Source organism: Odocoileus virginianus, chromosome 12 (assembly GCF_023699985.2).
Source record: "Odocoileus virginianus isolate 20LAN1187 ecotype Illinois chromosome 12, Ovbor_1.2, whole genome shotgun sequence".
Lineage (NCBI taxonomy): Eukaryota > Metazoa > Chordata > Mammalia > Artiodactyla > Cervidae > Odocoileus > Odocoileus virginianus.
Genome location: NC_069685.1, coordinates 18,403,310 through 18,422,608, shown reverse-complemented (window position 1 = coordinate 18,422,608; position 19,299 = coordinate 18,403,310). Strand labels below are relative to the sequence as shown.

The 19,299-nt window shown below is 39.6% G+C and overlaps 1 protein-coding gene across 1 annotated transcript in view; it reads right to left on the bottom strand.

Moving 5' to 3' along the window:
- The window catches only part of SLC7A11 (solute carrier family 7 member 11), an 85,671-nt gene that overhangs the window by 13,500 nt on the left and 52,872 nt on the right, over nt 1–19,299 (bottom strand). Inside the window, exons 7-11 of the mRNA XM_020888205.2 lie at nt 12,334–12,457; nt 10,315–10,418; nt 9,474–9,570; nt 7,614–7,763; nt 5,972–6,149 (exon numbers count right to left, since the gene is read on the bottom strand). Of these exons, the coding sequence (XP_020743864.2) occupies nt 5,972–6,149; nt 7,614–7,763; nt 9,474–9,570; nt 10,315–10,418; nt 12,334–12,457 (653 nt within the window). The remainder of the gene's footprint in view (nt 1–5,971; nt 6,150–7,613; nt 7,764–9,473; nt 9,571–10,314; nt 10,419–12,333; nt 12,458–19,299) is intronic.

Below are 19,299 nucleotides of genomic sequence, written 5' to 3'. Positions count from 1 at the left end.
TGGACTAGATCAGTGGTTCTCCAAGTTTAATCCCCAGAAAAGCAACATTAGAATCACCTGACATATTAGAAATACAACTTTTCAAATCCCATCCTAGACCTACTGAATTAGAAACTGAAGGTGGGGCCCAGAAGCCTGTGATTCTGATAAGACACTAAAATGTAGGCACCACGGGGCTGGGTGATTTCTAAGGTCATTTTATCTTAGAACTCTGTGACTCTACTTTCCTAAGAAATTAGTTCTTGTCCACTTCTCATCACTGTAATCAGTCCCCAAAGACCCTCTTCAAACTACTACTAGTTCTAAAGCCCCTGGGTCCCAGTGTCTTGATGGTTTCAGACCCACATCATCTCTCATCCAGACTGGTCATCGTTCTCCTCTTTTATGACTTGTCACCTGTAACAGTCTCTCACAGGCAAAATTTAATGCCACGAAAACCAGTATGTTTTTCATCCTTTATTTTATAATGATGTTCCCCAAAGTTGTTTTCCTCAGCACACTAATATTTATAATATACATTCATTACAAAGGGGCCGGCACCATCCTGGTAAATGGTAAACGCTTACGTACGCACTTCCTGAATAATTCTATTTTGTCACAGCCCACTTTTGACATTGAGATGTGTGTGGAGCACAGGAGAGCACTCAAGAGCAATTAAAATTCACGTTTACAGAAAAAGGAAATGATACAATTATCCTAGAAAAAACAGAACGCAGGAAAGTAAATATCAATCAGTAATAGTAAGGGAGATGTGGCTTTTGCAGGCAGAGATGAAACCGGGACTAATAGATGGTTTGAAATAAGAGTTTCCTGGCGAAATACAAAGCAGTGGGGTTATGTTGGCATACTCGGGAGTGCGTCCTCTCTGGAGAAGTCCTGCAGTACCTATCTGAGCTAGTCTCCTCAACTGCCATTCTTGTGTGTGTGTGCATGTGTGTGTGTTGAATTATGTGTCTAATGAGGTTTTTTCTTTTTTTTTTAACAACTATCTTTTTTTCTGCAGCATCTGCTCCTCCAAGCCCAAAACCAAAGCCGTTTCCAAGAGTGTACCTCTGTATTCTGGAGCCCTTAGACCTTGGCTTTCTTAGACATCTTACCAAGTCTTGTCACAATGCTGCCTGGGTTCCAAACACAGGGAGAACAACTTAAGAGGCCCTGTTGCTTCTCTCCTGTGACACTCTCCTTCCCAAAACTCAATCTGGATCCTCTGTCCAGTAGCACATTGAGGCGGAAGAACCCTTCATCTGGTTCGACACACAGTTCTTTCTTTGCCTCCCCGTTCGATCAGTTCTGTTGACAGTTCCTGCTGTGGCTTTCCTCCACTCTCTGTGGTGGATCTTGGGAAGGTGGGACATGCAAGTGTGCTAAGTCCCTTTAGCTGTGTCTGACTCTTTGCAACCCTATAGACTGTAGCCCATGAGGTTCCTTTGTCCATGGGGTTTTCCAGGCAAGAATACTGGAGTGTGTTGCCATTTCCTACTCCAGGGCATCTTCCCATTCCAGGGATAGAACTGGGTCTCTTGTATCTCCTGCATTGCAGGTGGATCCTTTATCACTGAACCACTGGGAAAGCCCTTGAGATTTGAATAATCTTCATCATAATGGAGGTTTGAGGAGAGTGACTGATTTGGTCTCTGAGTAGCTGCTGGAGTCCTACCAATTTTCTCCAGGTCATCCACAGCCATGAGGCCAGACAGCGGAGCTCTGCAGACCCAACCAAGCTTCCTGATTGTCCTGGAAAGCTGCAGGCCTGTGGCCTCCAACTGCATCCCTACCCATATAAGGTCTTTGGCTTTTGGGATAAAACAGTCCCACAATATTTCTTTAAATAAAGTTGAGACACTGGGTCTGCATTTGATATTTTTAGTTATGTAAGACCAAGCAGCAATTGTAGGATTTTTAGCTTTGCCATTCATGTTCAGTAATTGTTTTTGAAATCAGATGAAACAACTTCTGACCCTGCAAATCTGATTTCCCCAATCATGCCTGGTACAAGCATGGAAGCTACAGCCAAACGTGAATAAGCCTATTGAAGTATTGGCACAAAACCAAGCTTTCCCAGAAATCATAATAAGAATAACAGCATTTATGTTTTTTTTTTGAGAAGCCTTCAAAACCCTTTCACAGGCCTGGCTTCATTTTACCCTTACAGTGAAGATGGTTTCACCTCCTAAGAAATGTAGACAAGCTTAAACTCATTGAAAAGCTTGCACTGCAGCTTTCAGGAGGCGTCTGTCAAATGCATGTGGCAGCTTTCAGTGAAATACCATAAACAAACTCATCACGACACACAGTATGCAGACTACGCTCTTAGGACTCTGATTTTGCAAAATCACTGTCCACCACTATGGACTGCAGTCACTCTGCTGTAGTGACTGTCTATAACTCAAGATTCTTTTTAAATACAGCTGTCCTCCACATCATGCCCGGAGCCAGAAGGATCAGCTTCCAGTCATGCCATTCACTCTCAGCTGGGATGAGGTTTGACTGATAAAGAGAGGCAGCCAAGTAAAAGGGCTGCGGGGAAGCCTGGCTGGGGTTTGCCAGCTCTAGCTAGCGCCGTGAATTTCACTACATCGGTGGGGTATCTGCTCCCTTTTCCTTGGGTGAGAAGCTCGTGCCTCTATGAATAAATAAATAAAGATCCAGAAGAATTAAACACTCCGTTACAGATGGCGGAAAAAAGCTCTCTGCACATCCAACTGTTCCCTTAAGAGCACGTTTTTTTCTTCTCATCCCAGGAATGCAGTCAAAGGAAACGGTGGTTCAATACTGGCATCCTGTGGCCACAGAAATTCATCAAATCTCTGAAACTCAGCTCCTCTGGTTCTGAAGTTCCCCGGCAATCTGAACTCAGCAGTCTATCTCCCTGTTTTCTGAATGCTGTTCCAGCGACCTCTTTTTTTTTTTAACGGAAGCACCCTCCGTAAGATGTGTTTTGATAAACTATCATTTCACAGGGCTAATCTGTTCATGTATATTTGGGTGAAAATAAGTGATGGTATCAAGGCTAAAGAACGTTCCCCAACAGAACAATCTGATGTTAAATCTGCACACAGGCCACCTAGCAGACGCTCTCTGGCCTCTGAGTTCACACTGAGTTTCTCCCGCCCCAAACACAAACAGTTGGGAGATGAGACAGTGGTTCAGTGTTGTCTGTGTGCGTGTTTTGTTTTGGCCAAAGGCTAGGAAAATACTTGCTACAGCCATAATAAATATTATGAACTTTCTTTATTTTACTACAAGAATGCTGCCTAAGAGGAAAATCAAACAAAATTACAGAGGACTGTTGCTTTTTGCAGACTCACTTTCAAGGCAGCTATAAAGATAAAGGGTTACAATGATCGCAGTTTAGAGGCAGATTTGCCACGCTCCCTGGTAAGACTCAATGGCGTTGTTGAGAACCAAATAACCATTGTGGGACTACTACTTGCTGCTACTTTCACAAATGGCTAACACTACATTTAGAGTCCTTGGAGATGTTCAAAACGCTATTCAAGACAGAAAAATAACAGAAAAGTCAAAATCACACAAGCACGGAAAAACATCAAAGAAGGAACAAGCAGGAAAATCAGTAGTTAATATGCACCAGCAAAGAAATGAAAGAAAATACGCACATGTTAGCAGAAGGAAAGCTTTGTTAGCGTTGGCTAACTACAAACAGGAAGGACAAAATGTTTATTCAATAGGGCAAGTAAAAGGAAGGCCTTCTCTCATGGTAATCTCTCTCATTGTTCAACTCTAAGGCAACCTACTCTTCCTAAAATTCTCAAGGTTTTCCAGGTGCTCAGGGATTTTAATTGTCTTTAGCTAGTTATTCTGAAATGGACAAAGACTTCCCAGTGGTGACTACCCATCTACTCTGAAAATTAATAAAGAGCAATCCTAATGGCAAATATTGTGCAACAAGACTTGGATTTTTTTTTTTTTTCCAGAAAAAGCTCTATATTTACTGCCTACAGCAGAGAAAACTTTACTAAAGCTATTCTACAGAAAACTAGTGTGATCTGACAAGAAACAAGGATTAAATACACTGCTAGGCAATCAGTGTTCCCGTGTTAGCCTTGAAGAACCTAACTTTTATAGTAACACTTTTTTGGGGAAGAGTGTTGCTAGCTAGGAAACAAAATGCAGGTATAAATAGTAGTATGAGGTCTAAAGATATCAAATACCAAGTTAATAAAAGGTAGTAGCTGAAGTCTATGTTAAAGGACTAGCTTCTAAATGAGTTTGTACAGCACAGTAGAGACGCAAAATGTACCCAAAGTTGTTGTTTGTTTTTTTTATATTTAGTAACACTGACATTATTTATTAATAATTTTACCAGAACTCTCCCTGAACTTTTCACTAGGCTTTAAAAAATTAATGATGGTAAAGTAAATAAATTAAAATGAATGAGAAGAACAAAAGAGGATTTCTAAACTGACCAGCAAGAACACATTTGCTCCTGTGGATATATTTTTTTACTTCTTTCTCTCTTCCCCCAGGCTCTCAATATAAAAAAGAGCAAGAATTTGAAGTCCAGCAGCTATGGGTTCAAATCCCAGCTTAATAACATGGAAACATATACACTATCATATGTAAAATAGATAGCTAGAAAGAATTTGCCGTGTGATTCAGAGAACTCAGACTAGGATTCTATAACAACCTAGAGGGGTGGGGAGAGATGGGAGGTGGAAGGGAGGTTAAGAGGAAGAGGACATGTGTGTCCCTAATGTACAACATGACTGATTCCTACTGGTGTATGGCAGAAAGCAATACAATACTGTAAAGCAGTTATCCTTCAGTCAAAAAGAAACAAATTTTTAAAAAATGCTACATCTCCCTGCATTCTGGTTGTCCCATCTGGGTATAGAAATCAACAAATTCACACATGGATCTTGTGGAGGAATGAAAGAGATGATGATGTGAGAGAGAATCTCCCAGCCCCGGACAGAGGGTTAGGCTTTTGATGGCTTTTGGCAGAGGCTGCTCCTAAGTACTCTTCCTATCTCCTGATTTACTGTATTTTCTCCTCCTGCAACATACCTGGTCACCAAGCTCTGTTGACTTTTCATCTTTAATATCTTTCATTTCCTTTGGACCCCACCAACATCATCTGTATTCAGATTTTCTCGGTTCTTTCAGGATTACTGTGATAACCACTAAGCTCTACTCTTGAGAATGTCTTCAGCCTCATGCTCTCCATTCTATCCTCACTGTCCCTCTCATCAGGATGACTTTTGTAAAGTACAAATCTGCCAAGTTGGAATTCTAGGTCTTCTACTTAGTATCTTCATGATTTGGAACAAGTTACATGGATTCTTCCATACCATAACCCAAAATCTATAAAATAAGGACAACTTTTTTCTAGCTCAGAAAGTTGATATAAGGATTAAAATATGGTTTTATATATATATAATATACATATATACATGTTAACACATAGAAATCACTCAATAATTGTCAACTGCTCTTTTCTTGATCATTCTTGCTATTCTTATGATTCTCCATGATTCACCAGTTGGGTAGTGTTAAAATAAAATAAATCATGATACTTGAGACCTTTTCAGACTCTACCTGACCCCCCACCAAATCTCACACCACTCATTAAGTAGTGTGTTATCATACAGAATCAATAAACTGCATTCAGCCCAGGATAGAAATAATTAGGTAAGTGAGGGAAGGATTCAGTAGAACCATTAGGTTGTTTATAGTACTGCTGATAAAAATTCTATAGAAAAATTGGTTCTCCTAAGAAGTGATTACAGAAAATCAAACTAAATACCCTCAAAGGATTCAGTGACTTTACCCTAAATATCCTTCCTGCCTTTTCTTCTTCAAGTTCTCATTAGAATGCAGTAATATATTCAAACTAGCAGTTTCCCAAGTTGCATTTTCAAACTTTAAGGTGTGTATTATATATGTACACAGAGATGGGCTTTCTACAACCCAGTCTCTCAGAGGTCCTACAGCTGCTTAAAAGTCTTACCTGACATTCTTCTGAACCAGTTGGGTTTCTTGTCCCATATAATAAAGAGATAGTAGGCAGGAACCCCAGTCAGAGTGATGATGAAGCCAACCCCCGTGCTAAATGGGTCTGAATAAAGGGAAAGGGCGACCATGAAGAGACACGTGAAGGAAAACAAAGCTGGGATGAACAGCGGCACCTGGAACAACAAACAAGAAAACCACTGCAAACGCGGCTGAAGAGACGGGAGGCAGAGTCAAGTCGAGCGCGTCAGTCACGTGATCAGGTGACACGCTTTGATCATGCAACCAGGTGACGGGCACCATCCTACTTACCTTTCTACGAAAATCTCTTGACGAGGGCACAGAGCAGATACTGATTTAAAAACACTCCTTTACATTAAAAATAAATCTTTGGGTAGAACCGAATCTAAGGATAAATAAGTGTGTTTCATTAGAGATGTTCTGTTCGAATTCTTTTACAAGTTAAGTACCATTATGATTTATGTTTCTGATTGTAAAAGATTGCTTCTTTGATAATTATGATTAGAATCCACTTTAATGTAGAGCCAAGAGCACAGGCTGCTTGTTACATGTTAAAGCCTTTCAGTGCATATTGATTTTCTGCTGGAAATTCACAATACGAACTGACAGGGATAAAATAGGCCAACTCCTTTTCAACCACTAATAAAGATGTCGCCAGCATTAGGTAATGAATATAATTAGAAACAAATTCTGACAACATGATGGACAACATTATCTGTGTTATTTCTTAAAAGCAAATATATAGTGAGTTCAAATCAATCCATGAACATTCAAGGCTGAAGGAGATGAGAAGCATATTCGTCAGCCTTCTCAAAAGGAAATGCTTCATTATGGTAAATGGGCATTCTATTAAGTGGTGAATTCATACATCTTCACTTTCTTACGTATTTTACATCTCTATTACTTCTGGAGTGCATCATGCGGAAAAGGGGCAATGCAACAAGTCATAACACTCAAGAATACTCAAAATGCCTTTTTCAAAAAGCAGCATCCTTTTCAGAGACTTCCCTAGTAGTGTTAGTGGTACATAATCGGCCTGCCAATACAGGAGATGCAAGAGAAGCAGTTTTGATCCCTGATTTGGAAGATCCTCTGGAGAAGGAAATGGCATCCCACTCCAGTATTCTTGCCTGGAAAATCCCATGGACAGAGGAGCCTGGCAGTCTACAGTCCATGGGGTCACAAGGAGTCAGACAGGATTTAGTTATTAAATAACAATAATTCCTTTTTAGAGTTTTAATTAGTGATGATTTCATATGTATCTGCCTCACTCTTTCTCAGCATGATTGTCCACAACTATTCAGCATAAAAGAGTAGTCTTTACTTTGAATGTATCACATCATTAGCCACATTAATGAAAAATCAACATAACGACCATTTAATATTAATACCCCATTTCAAAAGTGCAACATACAAAACCCGGTACATCACCAACAAGCTAATCAACTATTTTTCCAAATGAAAATAAATCCCATGTGAAGGCATCACCTGCAAGGGTTAAATGTTTTATTTTAGAGGATTCTGCCCTCTGCCCAAGCTCCTCATCATCAAGTTATGACAGAGAGGGCCAGATATTAGGAGGAAGATTTATGTAAACCCATGAAGATTGCTGCGGTTACCTTGAAAGGACGATGCATATCTGGGCGTTTGTATCGAAGATAAATCAGCCCAGCAACTGCCAGCCCAATAAAAAGCCACCTGGCAAAACTGAGGAAATTCAGAAGACTGTAGAGGTCTCCAGAGAAGAGCATTATCATTGTCAAAGGGTGCTGGGGGAAGGAAGAGAAAATCACACTCAGCGAGTTAAGAGGGAACAAGCATGAAAACAAGCAATAACATCACTACACAATGGTATTGCATTTTCCAAATGACTATTTTTACTGATAAACTAGCATCATGATTAAAATCTATACTCAACTACCCTCCTAGCTATATCTTACTCTTTACTCCTACGTACACACATACATGGATGTGTTATTTTTCGTTGTTTTTCATTAAGAGAATGTGTTTTCCAAAAGTAAAACACAGGACACTCTATAACTCAAAATTTAAAGACCCAGAGGGCAGAGATGGTTAATAACTAACAATAAAAATTAAAAGTGCATCCAATACAAAAATTTACAGAAAGCTCTGTGAATGGTGGCTGGTGAGCTCCTGGCTATGCACACACAGGAACTTCTAGGTGACTGTGTGGTCTCCTGAATGCAAAACATGACCTTTCTTCCCCCCACACTTCCTTTCCCCATGTGCCTGCCAGGTGTGACCCTCAAGACCACAGAAAAGAATGAAGCGCAGAGATCAGCATAGCAAGTCTCTCCAGCTGCACATACCAAGGACAGCATGACTGATAGCGGAAGCTTAAAGGGAAAAAAACCCTCTTCCCCGAATAAATACATTCTGTTCCCAAAGTGAGGTAAACTTCCAGATGCCACACAGAGAGTAAACATACTTGACAAAGAAATTTCAAGGAGACATTCTGAAACAAATGAAATTCATGGGAAAAATGAAAGATGTTTCAATGCATGATTCCATGGGAGAAAATCGTTACAAAATAGTAAATAAAAAGGAATATAACATTGCCCATGAGGATTTGAGGACTTGAACACCTTACACAGTCTTCTGTAGCCCACATTTTGCAATACTTTCCTCTGCATAAAGAATCCTACAGCTCAAGTTTAAATAGTGGTGCTTTTATTCTTCTCCTTTAGGCTGCCCTCAAAAGTCTCACTTTTAAGCACAGAATCACTGCAGTGTCTGGGATTTCATTGACTTTTTCTATAAATGTGTATGCATCTCATCATATGGGGTCTCTGATGAGACATCTGGATATTTGGGGACTATAGCTTTTAGCTCCACTTTCAATAAGTAGAATTGGGACTTTTTACTCTATAGCATTTTCTGTGAAGGCTCTAAGTCATTGACAAAAGCCCAGGTAATCGTTTCCCTTCCATTTCACAAATTTTTACAAAGGTGAAAGAGAAGTGACTTGGTTATTGCTCCAAAGCACCAAATATGCATCAGCACTGATAAAGAAGCTGCCTGCAATACAGGAGACGCCAGTTCCATTCCTGGGTTGGGAAGCTCCCCTGGAGAAGGGATAGGCTGCCCACTCCAGTATTCTTGGGCTTCCCTTGTGGCTCAGATGGTAAAGAATCTGCCTACAATGTGGGAGACCTGGGTTGGGAAGATCCCCTGGAGAAGGGCATGGAACCCACTCCTGTATTCTTGCCTGGAGAATCCCCATGAACAGAGGAGCCTGGAGGGCCACAGCCCATGGGGTTGCAAAGAGTTGGACACAACTGAGCAACTAACCATAGCACAGCATGCTGGATAAAGAGAAGCAATAGAAGACATCCTGCCTCTCTAACTCCACCATGAACAAAGAGGGCCAATTTAGAAGTGAATGAGAACAGAAAGAAATCCTCCTTACTAACCTGTCCTAGAGGCTATATCTAGATACACATGTTAATACGCATTACCAAAACAATGACAGCTGGCAGAGGAGTGTGCTTTCGGATGTGAATCATAGAGAGGATTTCTGGAAGGTGACCCTCCCGGGATGCAACATAGAATAACCTGATGGGAGAAAAATGTATAATTGATCATTTCCAAGGGGGAAAATCCAGAAAGCTAAGAGAAAACTTGCACCATCTTTGCACCAAATGGTGATTACATAGGTTTTACTTTTTAAAGTAGAGTATGTTATGAGAAATTAAATTTTGAATTTTATAAATATCTGCCAAAATATGATTCCTTGAGGAGAAACAATAACAACATCTGACTCAATACAGCTCTGCCCCCATATACATAGCTGGTGGGGAATTTAGTTCTAGATTCCTATTATTACCTGTGTGCTGTCAATCCAACACAACATACACACACACACACAAAACATTCATATTTATCTGACTGGGTTTTCATCACATTAAATCAAAATGGATTTGTAGACAAAACAAGAGGGATGCAGATGGTGGGATGATGATTTCTTGTACCTATTACTTTACTTTTTTTTCTTGACAACTTTTCTTTAGAGAAATCAAAGATTTTATTACCAGAAATAAAATGCTGTTATAGACATACATCAAACAAAAACAAAAACAAAAAAAAACCCTTGATGCCTGGCTTCAGAGTAGGCTATGAGCAGACAAGCAGTGCCCTCTAATGGACAGAGCAGGAGGAGCTGAGGGAGATTTCAATCTCGCCTGTCCCTTTAAAAACAACAGGTTTGGAGGCATGATTTCTTTTCTTCTTAAACTTATTCTTATTACATCCCATCTCAAAAACAGAAATGCCTTTCTAGAAATGCTTGAACTCACTCACCTGGAGACAGCAAACACACCGCCATTCATGGAGCCAAAGCAGGATAGGGCAACAAAGATCGGAACCGCTAATGAGAAATTTCCCAGGAGCCGCTCAGAAAAGGTCTAGTGAAAGGCAGAAGGGAGCAAATTAATGCTTTGCCAGAAAGTAGAATAAAATGAAACAGTTTAGGCCAAACTTGCTCCATGACTCTCTGTTCACCTGGTGATACGTGTGTGTTTTACAATCCTTCTTTTGGGTTAGGGTCAGACTAACCTCTTAGAATAATAATCAAAGGGAGGTAGCCTTGCTTGCTATGAAACTATGGACGACCGTCTAAACAAGCACCTTTCCTCTACCTTCAAAAAGCAGTGACCCATTTATCAAATCTATCAACTATGATATATATTGTCTTTGACTCTGGTAAGTAAAAAAAATCTCAGTTCGGAATTTCTCCTTTTGGAGACAGAAATCCTTCTGTATGATACCTTCTCTCTAGTCTGGAAAGCCACATGTTTATAGTGAAGTACAAAGGTAGACTGAGAAGTGTTGCAGATACTTATTTCATATACAAATCCTAGTGTTATGACTTAGAAGTGTGATGAAAAATAAGTGATGACTTAATATGTGTATCATGGATAAGAATAGTTCTGAAAATCTTTTGCCCCAGAAAAATCACATCAGCTGCCATCTCTGTTTCTCAAGTCAATCCCACCCTTTCAGGTATCTGCAAGTTCCTTCTGAAGTTTCTTATTAAAAGGTTAGAATACCACTATAAGTCTGAGGACATCAAGTCACAGAAAATATAAAAGAGAAACCAAGTTTATGACATTTCCTTTTATTCTATGGCACGTGCAAGACCGCACATTTTCATGAAGGATATATTTTTCAAAAAAAAAAAAATATGTGGGATTCTTTACTTGTCCTTGAGCAGCTGGCGCTATGTAATTAATGTACCACATTACGCTCAGAGACTAAGTGCTGCCCTTTGTCTAGTAAGATGAGATGACGACCTGACATCAGGAAGCTCCGTGCATTTGGTTGTCTGGTAGAAGTTACAGCAGTGGGCAAAGTCTTCTTTAATACAGTGAACTCGTACATAGGTTCACAAGAAATGGGATAATTTGTTCCCTGTGGATGTTCCCTGTGGATGATTATTATGAGGTAATAGTGACTATTTTAAAAGGAACTGACATCTAGTGGTGGAAAGTTCTTTTTTTCCCACCCTTCATTGTTACAAGGTCATGAATGAGTGCTCTCTTACTAGCTAAGTTTTTATACCAAAAAGTCTGTGTCACAGAAGAGCAGTCCCATAACATGACCTCTGGAAGCAAAAGATGGTCTTGAAGTCAAATAAATTTTGGAAAATGCTGTGAAATTATAAGTATCCACTTCTTAGGAAGTTAAAATACACATTAGCTTCTGTGATATTCTGAGAAGTACAATAAAGATGACATCTGTTTAACTTTGAATAACTCTATTTCCCCAAATTAATAATATCCTAGGAGCTAGTATTCAAAAGGATATATATACTAGGGAAAAAAAATGAATGCATATGGTCTGCTTGGAAATTCTAAAGTGATACTTTGGGAAAAAGATTTTAAGTTAGCATTTGAAAAGTGTCTAAACAGGAAAGAGTACAGAATACATTGCAATTTGCATATCCCCAAAATGAATTCATTTAAACTCAGTAACTGCCCACCTGTCCTTAAAGACACATTGGAAGAATAATGCCTTCTATTCAATGTGTATGTGTGGAAACGTGTTTTCAGGCTGGTATATGTGGACACATTTTACATGAAATTAATTATACAGAAATCCTATAGGATTGTAGTTGTATCAGTGGCTACAGCTGTAGCTATAGCTGTAGCTTAGTTAAATGGAATATGCTAAGATATGTCCTAAATTTTTAAAATATTATCATTCAGTTGAAAAAAATTACTAAATTACCAAAACACTTTCCACTGGAGTGAACTCTTATAAAACTGCATCAATTCATTAGCCTAAATTCAAACTGGCATTAACCCAACTTAGACTTACCACTGCCACTGCATTTGAAAGCATCAGTTCCTCGGCACTAATGGTTGTGAAATAGGCCACGTTTGTTAGCACATAGCCAACAGTGACAATGGCCATGGATACACATATTGCAAGGGGGATGGTTCTGAAATGCACAAAGGAATTGCTTATTAGTCATCTTTTGTTAGTCATTTCTCTGAGACCAAAGAAAATAGCAGGCTCATTCAAAGCAAAAACTAAAATGGTATGGATAACTACAGGCTCTGTTGGGTATGTATAAACATTTCATCTGGGTGAACCTTTGTAATTTAATAAGGTCCACGAGGGGAGATACTACATTTGTCTTATCTACTGCTCTGCCCAGAACATATGGGTCTGTCCCATTCTTTTACTCCACAAATCTTAGAGCAGTGTTTCGCACACTTGAGCATGCATCACCTGGAAGGTTTGTTGAAACACAGATTGCTGAGCCCACCTCAAGAATTTCTGATTCAGGAGGATTTGCATTTGTAACACCTCCCTGGGTGATTCTGATGCTGCTGGCCAGGGTACCACACTTTGAGATCCAATGGCCTTTCAAATGCCTTTCAAATACTAATTCACTTGGCTTGACAACCTTTCTAAAACTAGTTTCCAAAAAGGTCTTTTGCATTCAGTGTTTTCCCCTTCAGTAATTCTCCTTGCCATCAAATAAGTGTACAGTATTGGAAGCACAGGAACAGGATATATCTACCTCCTAAATGATGGCAATAATAATTTTGTACATAACACAAAAAGCCTAAAAGTGCTTCCAATAATGGCTTTGCACTGCCCTGCTGTGAGTTCAAAGGAAGCTCAAGATCATGAGTATCTATTAAAGCCATAGCACAGATAATCCCATGAAATTAGAGGTGACATGCTGTGAAGTACATATGACCGGACAGCACTGACACGACGCAGCATCATGAAGTATCCGGCACAAATGCAATGCTATGTCTTCATTTAATGCACTTGGAAAGCCACGAAGTCACTGACCCTAATAATTTGATTCTATGTTACCGATACACATTACTTGCTTAACATAATCACCTCTTCAGACTCTTTCCGGTTCAAGCAACTTAAACCTTCAGCTCCCTGCACAAAGGCTGATAGGGTTTTTTAGCCATAGAACTTATCAGCCCTCATGGAGCCTTAACCCTGCTGGATGCCACTAATGAAGACCACCATATAATTTCTTCCAAGATGAAAATACAGTTCTGAAAATAGGATGAAAAAAAGGCACAGCCTGCCTCACTCCCCAAGCTGGGTGTATTGAGCACACGAAGTCCCAGCTCATTACGCTGAATTCTCTATCCCCTGTAGAGAACAGGCAAACCCAGCCAGTCAGCAACTGCCATTCATTACAGTGCTTGGAGCCCGACACTTCCACTGATCCCCAAAGCCTTAAGCCTTGATGGGGAAACACACTGACCTCTAAAATCCTGGCATCATAACAGGAAAGGAGCAGATGTTTCCCTTCCCCAGCATGAAGAGGGCCCTATGGAATTTGCTGCTCACACCATAACACTCATTGCTCACGGTGATTGATAAATGCTAAGTGTAACGGAAGGAACTCACTGGGCCAACACAAAGCAGAGGTGTAAATGGCACAGGGCAAATTAAAGGCGAATCCTGTTTGGGTGCTTCCCTGGTGGCACTAGTGGTAAAGAACCTGCCTTCCAACAGGAGATATGGGTTTGATCCCAGGATGGGGAAGATCCCCTGGAGGAGGGCATGGCAACTCCCTCCAGTAATCTTGCCTGGAGAATCCCATGGACAGAGGAGTCTGCCAGGCTACAGTCCGTGGGGTCGCCACGAGTTGGACACAACGCAAGCGACTTAGCACAGAAGGATGCCTGTTTCTTCGAAAGAGAGGTGGCAGATCAATGCAAAGGCAGAAGAAGCTGAGCACGAAGGTGAATGGGCGACTTTTCAACCACTCACTGTATTCCTTTAAATTTGCATCCCTAAGCTTCTATAACATCCCAAATGGGGTTCTGAGTTCTTTCTGCGGAGGAGGGAGGCAGAGAGGGAGAGACTCTCTAGAGATTCCTCGCAAGAGGATTAAGAAATGCGAAGGCTCTGCTAATAAAAAGTGAAGTGACTTATTGTTCAGAGCAGTGAAGTCACCTAACCTGTCCGGGACAGCTAGTACTGTCAACCACATGATGCTGCCACAGAGCAGAGAGAAGTGAGTCTGAAATGGGATGCTGGCTCTCTCAGCAGAGAACCTAGCCTCCTGAGGCACCCTCCCCGTTTCCTGCCCAGAGATTACGGTCTTTCTGAGGGGGGATTTCTAAACTGACTACAGCAGAAGGGGCCTTAAAAAAGACTGAAGTTTCCAGGTTAGTTTCCCTTTCTTTTTTTCCTTCCTCAACTTGCCAATAACAAAATCAGCAGCAACAACTCTGCTATGTACCCCCTACTTCACATATTTGTCTCATTTTACCCTTGGAAAATTCTGTGATTTAGGAGCATCATCACCATTTTATATATGAGTAAATGAAGTCTTAGTTTAAAGAACTGTTCAGGATACACAGCTGATAAGTGAAACCCCAGAATTCAGCCACAGGTCTAGCTTACCTTGAAGTCAAAGCACTTAAAACCACTAAAGAATATTCTCTCTCATGTATGTGGGTCTTCAAACTCAATTTTCAGAGAAATCGTAACTATTGAATATGTATAATGTTCATTGGAAAGCTCTTATCATGGCTGTATTCTTCATGTATTCACTGAAAATGCAGTTTCATGTAGTATGAAGGAAGGGAAAAGACTTATTCTAAGATTCTCATAAATTATTAAACATTATAGTTCTTAAGAGCTATACTTCAGTTTTTCTGTCTTATGTGAACTATAATGTCAAGGAAATGTTTTCAAAAGCCTCAATATTTAGGAAATACTGGTTCCTTCTTAATTTAAAAACAACAAAAGCTCACGGAATAAACTTCCCTAGACAACTCTTACGGAAAAGGAGGAAAAGTAAGCATACATATCAGATAATTTGAAATAGATTATTAACAGTTTTACTATCAGCCAAATACACTATATAGATACCAGAGGGGGAAAAAAATCAAAGGAATTTAAACTATAGGATAAAAGAGGAAAAGGGTCTAAGCTTGCAGCAATTCACAATCAGCCCAGTAATTCCTCTTGAGGTAACATTAAGCCATGGGAATTGGAGAGGATGAGGCCAGATAGCCACTAGCTTCTGTCCTTAAGGTTCCATTTCAGTTTCACAAAGGGAAGGAGAGGAGGTTGTGGCTGCCTTGGCATAAACAGCGATCATTTACTGAGGAAAACAGTTCATTTGTTCAGAAGGGCTTGGCACCATGTGCGTAACTCCTGGATTTCAAGCAGCAAAGCCTAAGAGGCACTGGGTGAGCTGATAAAAGCTCTTAGGCCATGCAGAGGCAATCTTTCTGGAGGCTTTAGATGCAGAGGGCAGATAAGCGCAGTTAGTACCCAAGATTAAGGCAAATGGCATACGATAATAAAAGGAATCAAGGGAACTGGTAGGCCACTGATATTTCAAAGCCTCTGTGTTACTGTGAGGTATGCACCAATTGTAAATGCAACAAAAGCATTGTCTTTAAGCTGAATAAAAATGATTTGCACCTATGACTTCTACTCTTTCAAATGTTTGTGCATTTTTTTTAATGATTGGCAAGATACTAATTATTAGCAAGATAGTATTGGGAAAAGAGACTTAATCCTTAAGAGCTTTTTTTGTCATATCTATCTATATATATACCTGGCTTCCCAGGTAGGGCAGTGGTAAAGAATCTGCCTGCCAATGCAGGAGACAGGGGTTTGATCTCAGGATCAGGAAGATCCCCTGAGGAGGATATGGCAACCCACTCCAGTATTCTTGCCTGGAGATTTCTATGGACTAGGAGCCGGGTGGGCTACAGTCCATGGGGTTGCAAAGAGTCAGACAAGACTTAGAAACTAAATAACAACAAACTATATACACAGATAGACAGAGAGATGGATATAGTCTTTTCAATTATGTATTAATGGGAAGAATTAAGTGAGAATCTGATATTTTTATTAATTGAAAATAGTCTCCAATTAAAAGGTCTTGGATAGTCTTTTGTTGTAGGCTTATTTTAAATTGGCATCTGTAACCAGTCTATGTAACACATGGATAAATGTTTATTTTATCAGAAATTATTAAATGGAGGTCTCTGGAACATCTGCTTAGAAGCACTCTCATTCTAGAGAGAGATTTCCTCACAAATTTAAATAATCCCAATAGGAATGGCAGGTAGATTATATTTGTACAATCTACAAAGTGCTGGCAAATACATTTTATCTCCAAATACACACGTGGCATTTCATATCCTTTGTGAAATAAAATAGAATATGAACAAATGACAAAATCCAAAACTCACTGAAATAGGAGGCAATACCAGTATCTTCAAACACGGCTCAGAGAGGTTACACGACTCAACAGGCCAAGGTCACAAAAGTAGTAAGCATGAGAGCTAGATCTTGAACCTAGATCTTCCAATGCTAAGTTCCACATTCATGGAATTTATCTCATCCAGGATAACATGTATGCTTGTGCCTACCTGAACTCTAGGGACAAAGTTCCTAGGATCCTCACATGCTGACAAACATATACTCTATTTATATCACAAAGATCAGAAGGCTGATATCTCTGATGTTACCATGTGACATATTTTAAGCCAAGTATATTTTACTATGCACCTTAATCATCATAAATGATGCAGCATGGGATGCATTTTTAATACACTTTGCATCTATATGATTGAGCATCAAAAGCTAGATCATTGTTTCTAGTTTCATATTGGCTAAAAAGACTCCTGCCCTGAAAACAGAATTAACAAATCTAGCTTGATTCTTCAGAGTTGAGGAACCTGAAGGTCACAAAGATTTCTGATATTCAGACCATTTGAGTAACTCTGTAATCACTTGAATTTCTGGATATTTCTAAAGCTGTTTTATAACTGGCATAAAATCTTCTGAAATTTATGTAAATGAAAGTAAGTTTCATACATTCATCTGTGGATATACCCACTGGGGACCACGAAACTCATCGGTCCCTGGGCATCTAAAATTGTCTTTGAGCAATGAAATTGGGCATGATGACAGTTCTGCTAAAACCTACTCTTGTGTATACTGGAATCTTCTATGAGAAGTACTTGATTCTTCACATTTTTTTTAATTTAAAAATCATTAATATTTTAATGCAAGTATTTGGCATTCAGGAGGAATCAGAGAGGGGAAAAAAGAGAAATTAAGAAGGGCAAGAACATTAGCATAAGCAAAATAGATTAACTAGTGGGAAGTTGGGGCTTCCCCGATGGCTTGGTGGGTAAAGAATCAATCGGCAATGCAGGCAACACAGGAGACACAGATTTGATCCCTGGGAGGAGAAGATCCTCTGGAGAAGGGAATGGCAACCCACTTCAGGATTCATGTCTGGAAAATCCCATGGACAGAGGAGCCTGGCTGCAGTCCATGGGGTTACAAAGAGTTGGACAGGACTGAGCAGCTAAGTACTTTCCACTTAGTGGGAAGCTAAGTGTTGCTATATAACACAGAGAGCTCAACCTGATGTTGATGCTCCGTAACAACCTAGAAGGTGGGATGGCGTTGGGGGGTGGAAGGGAAACTCAAGAGGGAAGGAACATGTGCATACTTAGAGCTGATTCACATTGTTGTATGGCAGATACCAACAGAGCATTGTAAAGCAATTATCCTCCAACTAAAAATTTAAAAAATAAAAATAAATAAAGAAGGGCATGAAAACAGCAAACTTCTTGATATGAGATACAAATAAAAAGGAAAATAGGATTTTTCACAGAATTTTAAAATTTTTAGTAAACTGTTTCTATATAAGTGAAAAAAAGCCATGACTGATGTCAACACAAAATGTTTAATATTATAAATATTTTTTTGCTTCTGAGAACTTATTTTAGAATCATACATAGTTTCCATTTTCTTTATAAGGATCCTGAGGAGACCTTGAGAGCCTTTCTCTAGATCTGACCCAGAAGTGACTCAAGCATGTCTTACTACCTTTTTGATCCACCAATTTAATTTTGAAGAATTTTTCAGTTTATTTTTATTACCACTGCTGTTAATTTTATCTCACCCCAAATATGTTACAAACCAAAAGATAAATAATAGTATATATCAAAGGAAATCTATATTTCTCATTCATGTGATTCTTCTTTCTTACATTTTTACATAATTTCCCTGATTCTTGCTCATCTCAAACTCTCCAGAGATGCCCTCTAGAATGGAAATGTAATATCTGGCTATGTGATTTCTGATGTTTCCAGCAGGGACTGTATTACAAAGAAGAGTTCTGGGATTGTTTTCCAGACTTGAAACAGTTAGATTACAGATGACTGGAATCTGATGAATTGCTTTACATGTTTTCAGTGATTTTGTCTCATTGTCATTTAGTGCTATCATATATCTCTAGTTATACACCACGAGTGGGAACTGGACTGTTAACAACACTATAAGAGAACTGCACTTGAACAGACACAGCAAGTAGTTGGGAAGAAGGTGAGGGTTGTCACTGAAAGGAGGAAATGTAGCAAGAGGAAGAAAACATTCAATAAACCTATTTATAAACATTCTTAGAGGTCCACGGTTCACATTCTAACTTAATGACAATTTCTGGGCCAAGGCTGAACACAAGTGATGTGACAAGCAGATTGTCACATAAAGGTACACAGTGATCCCACTGACTTCAAGCATTAAATGCCTGCCCTCTGCTTCTTACTGCACTCTGGCAAAGTTATGGGTATCTTCACTGAGACGTTGTAAATTTCAATACCACTGATGTCTAATCTAAATCTCACCATTTTCCATTGTCCACAGTTGAAGAATTCCATAAACAAAAAGAAGACAGAAAAACCTGTAGGGAGATGTAAGAAATGAACAGAAACAGATTAAAAGATTGCAGACTGAAGGAGGCTCAAGGAA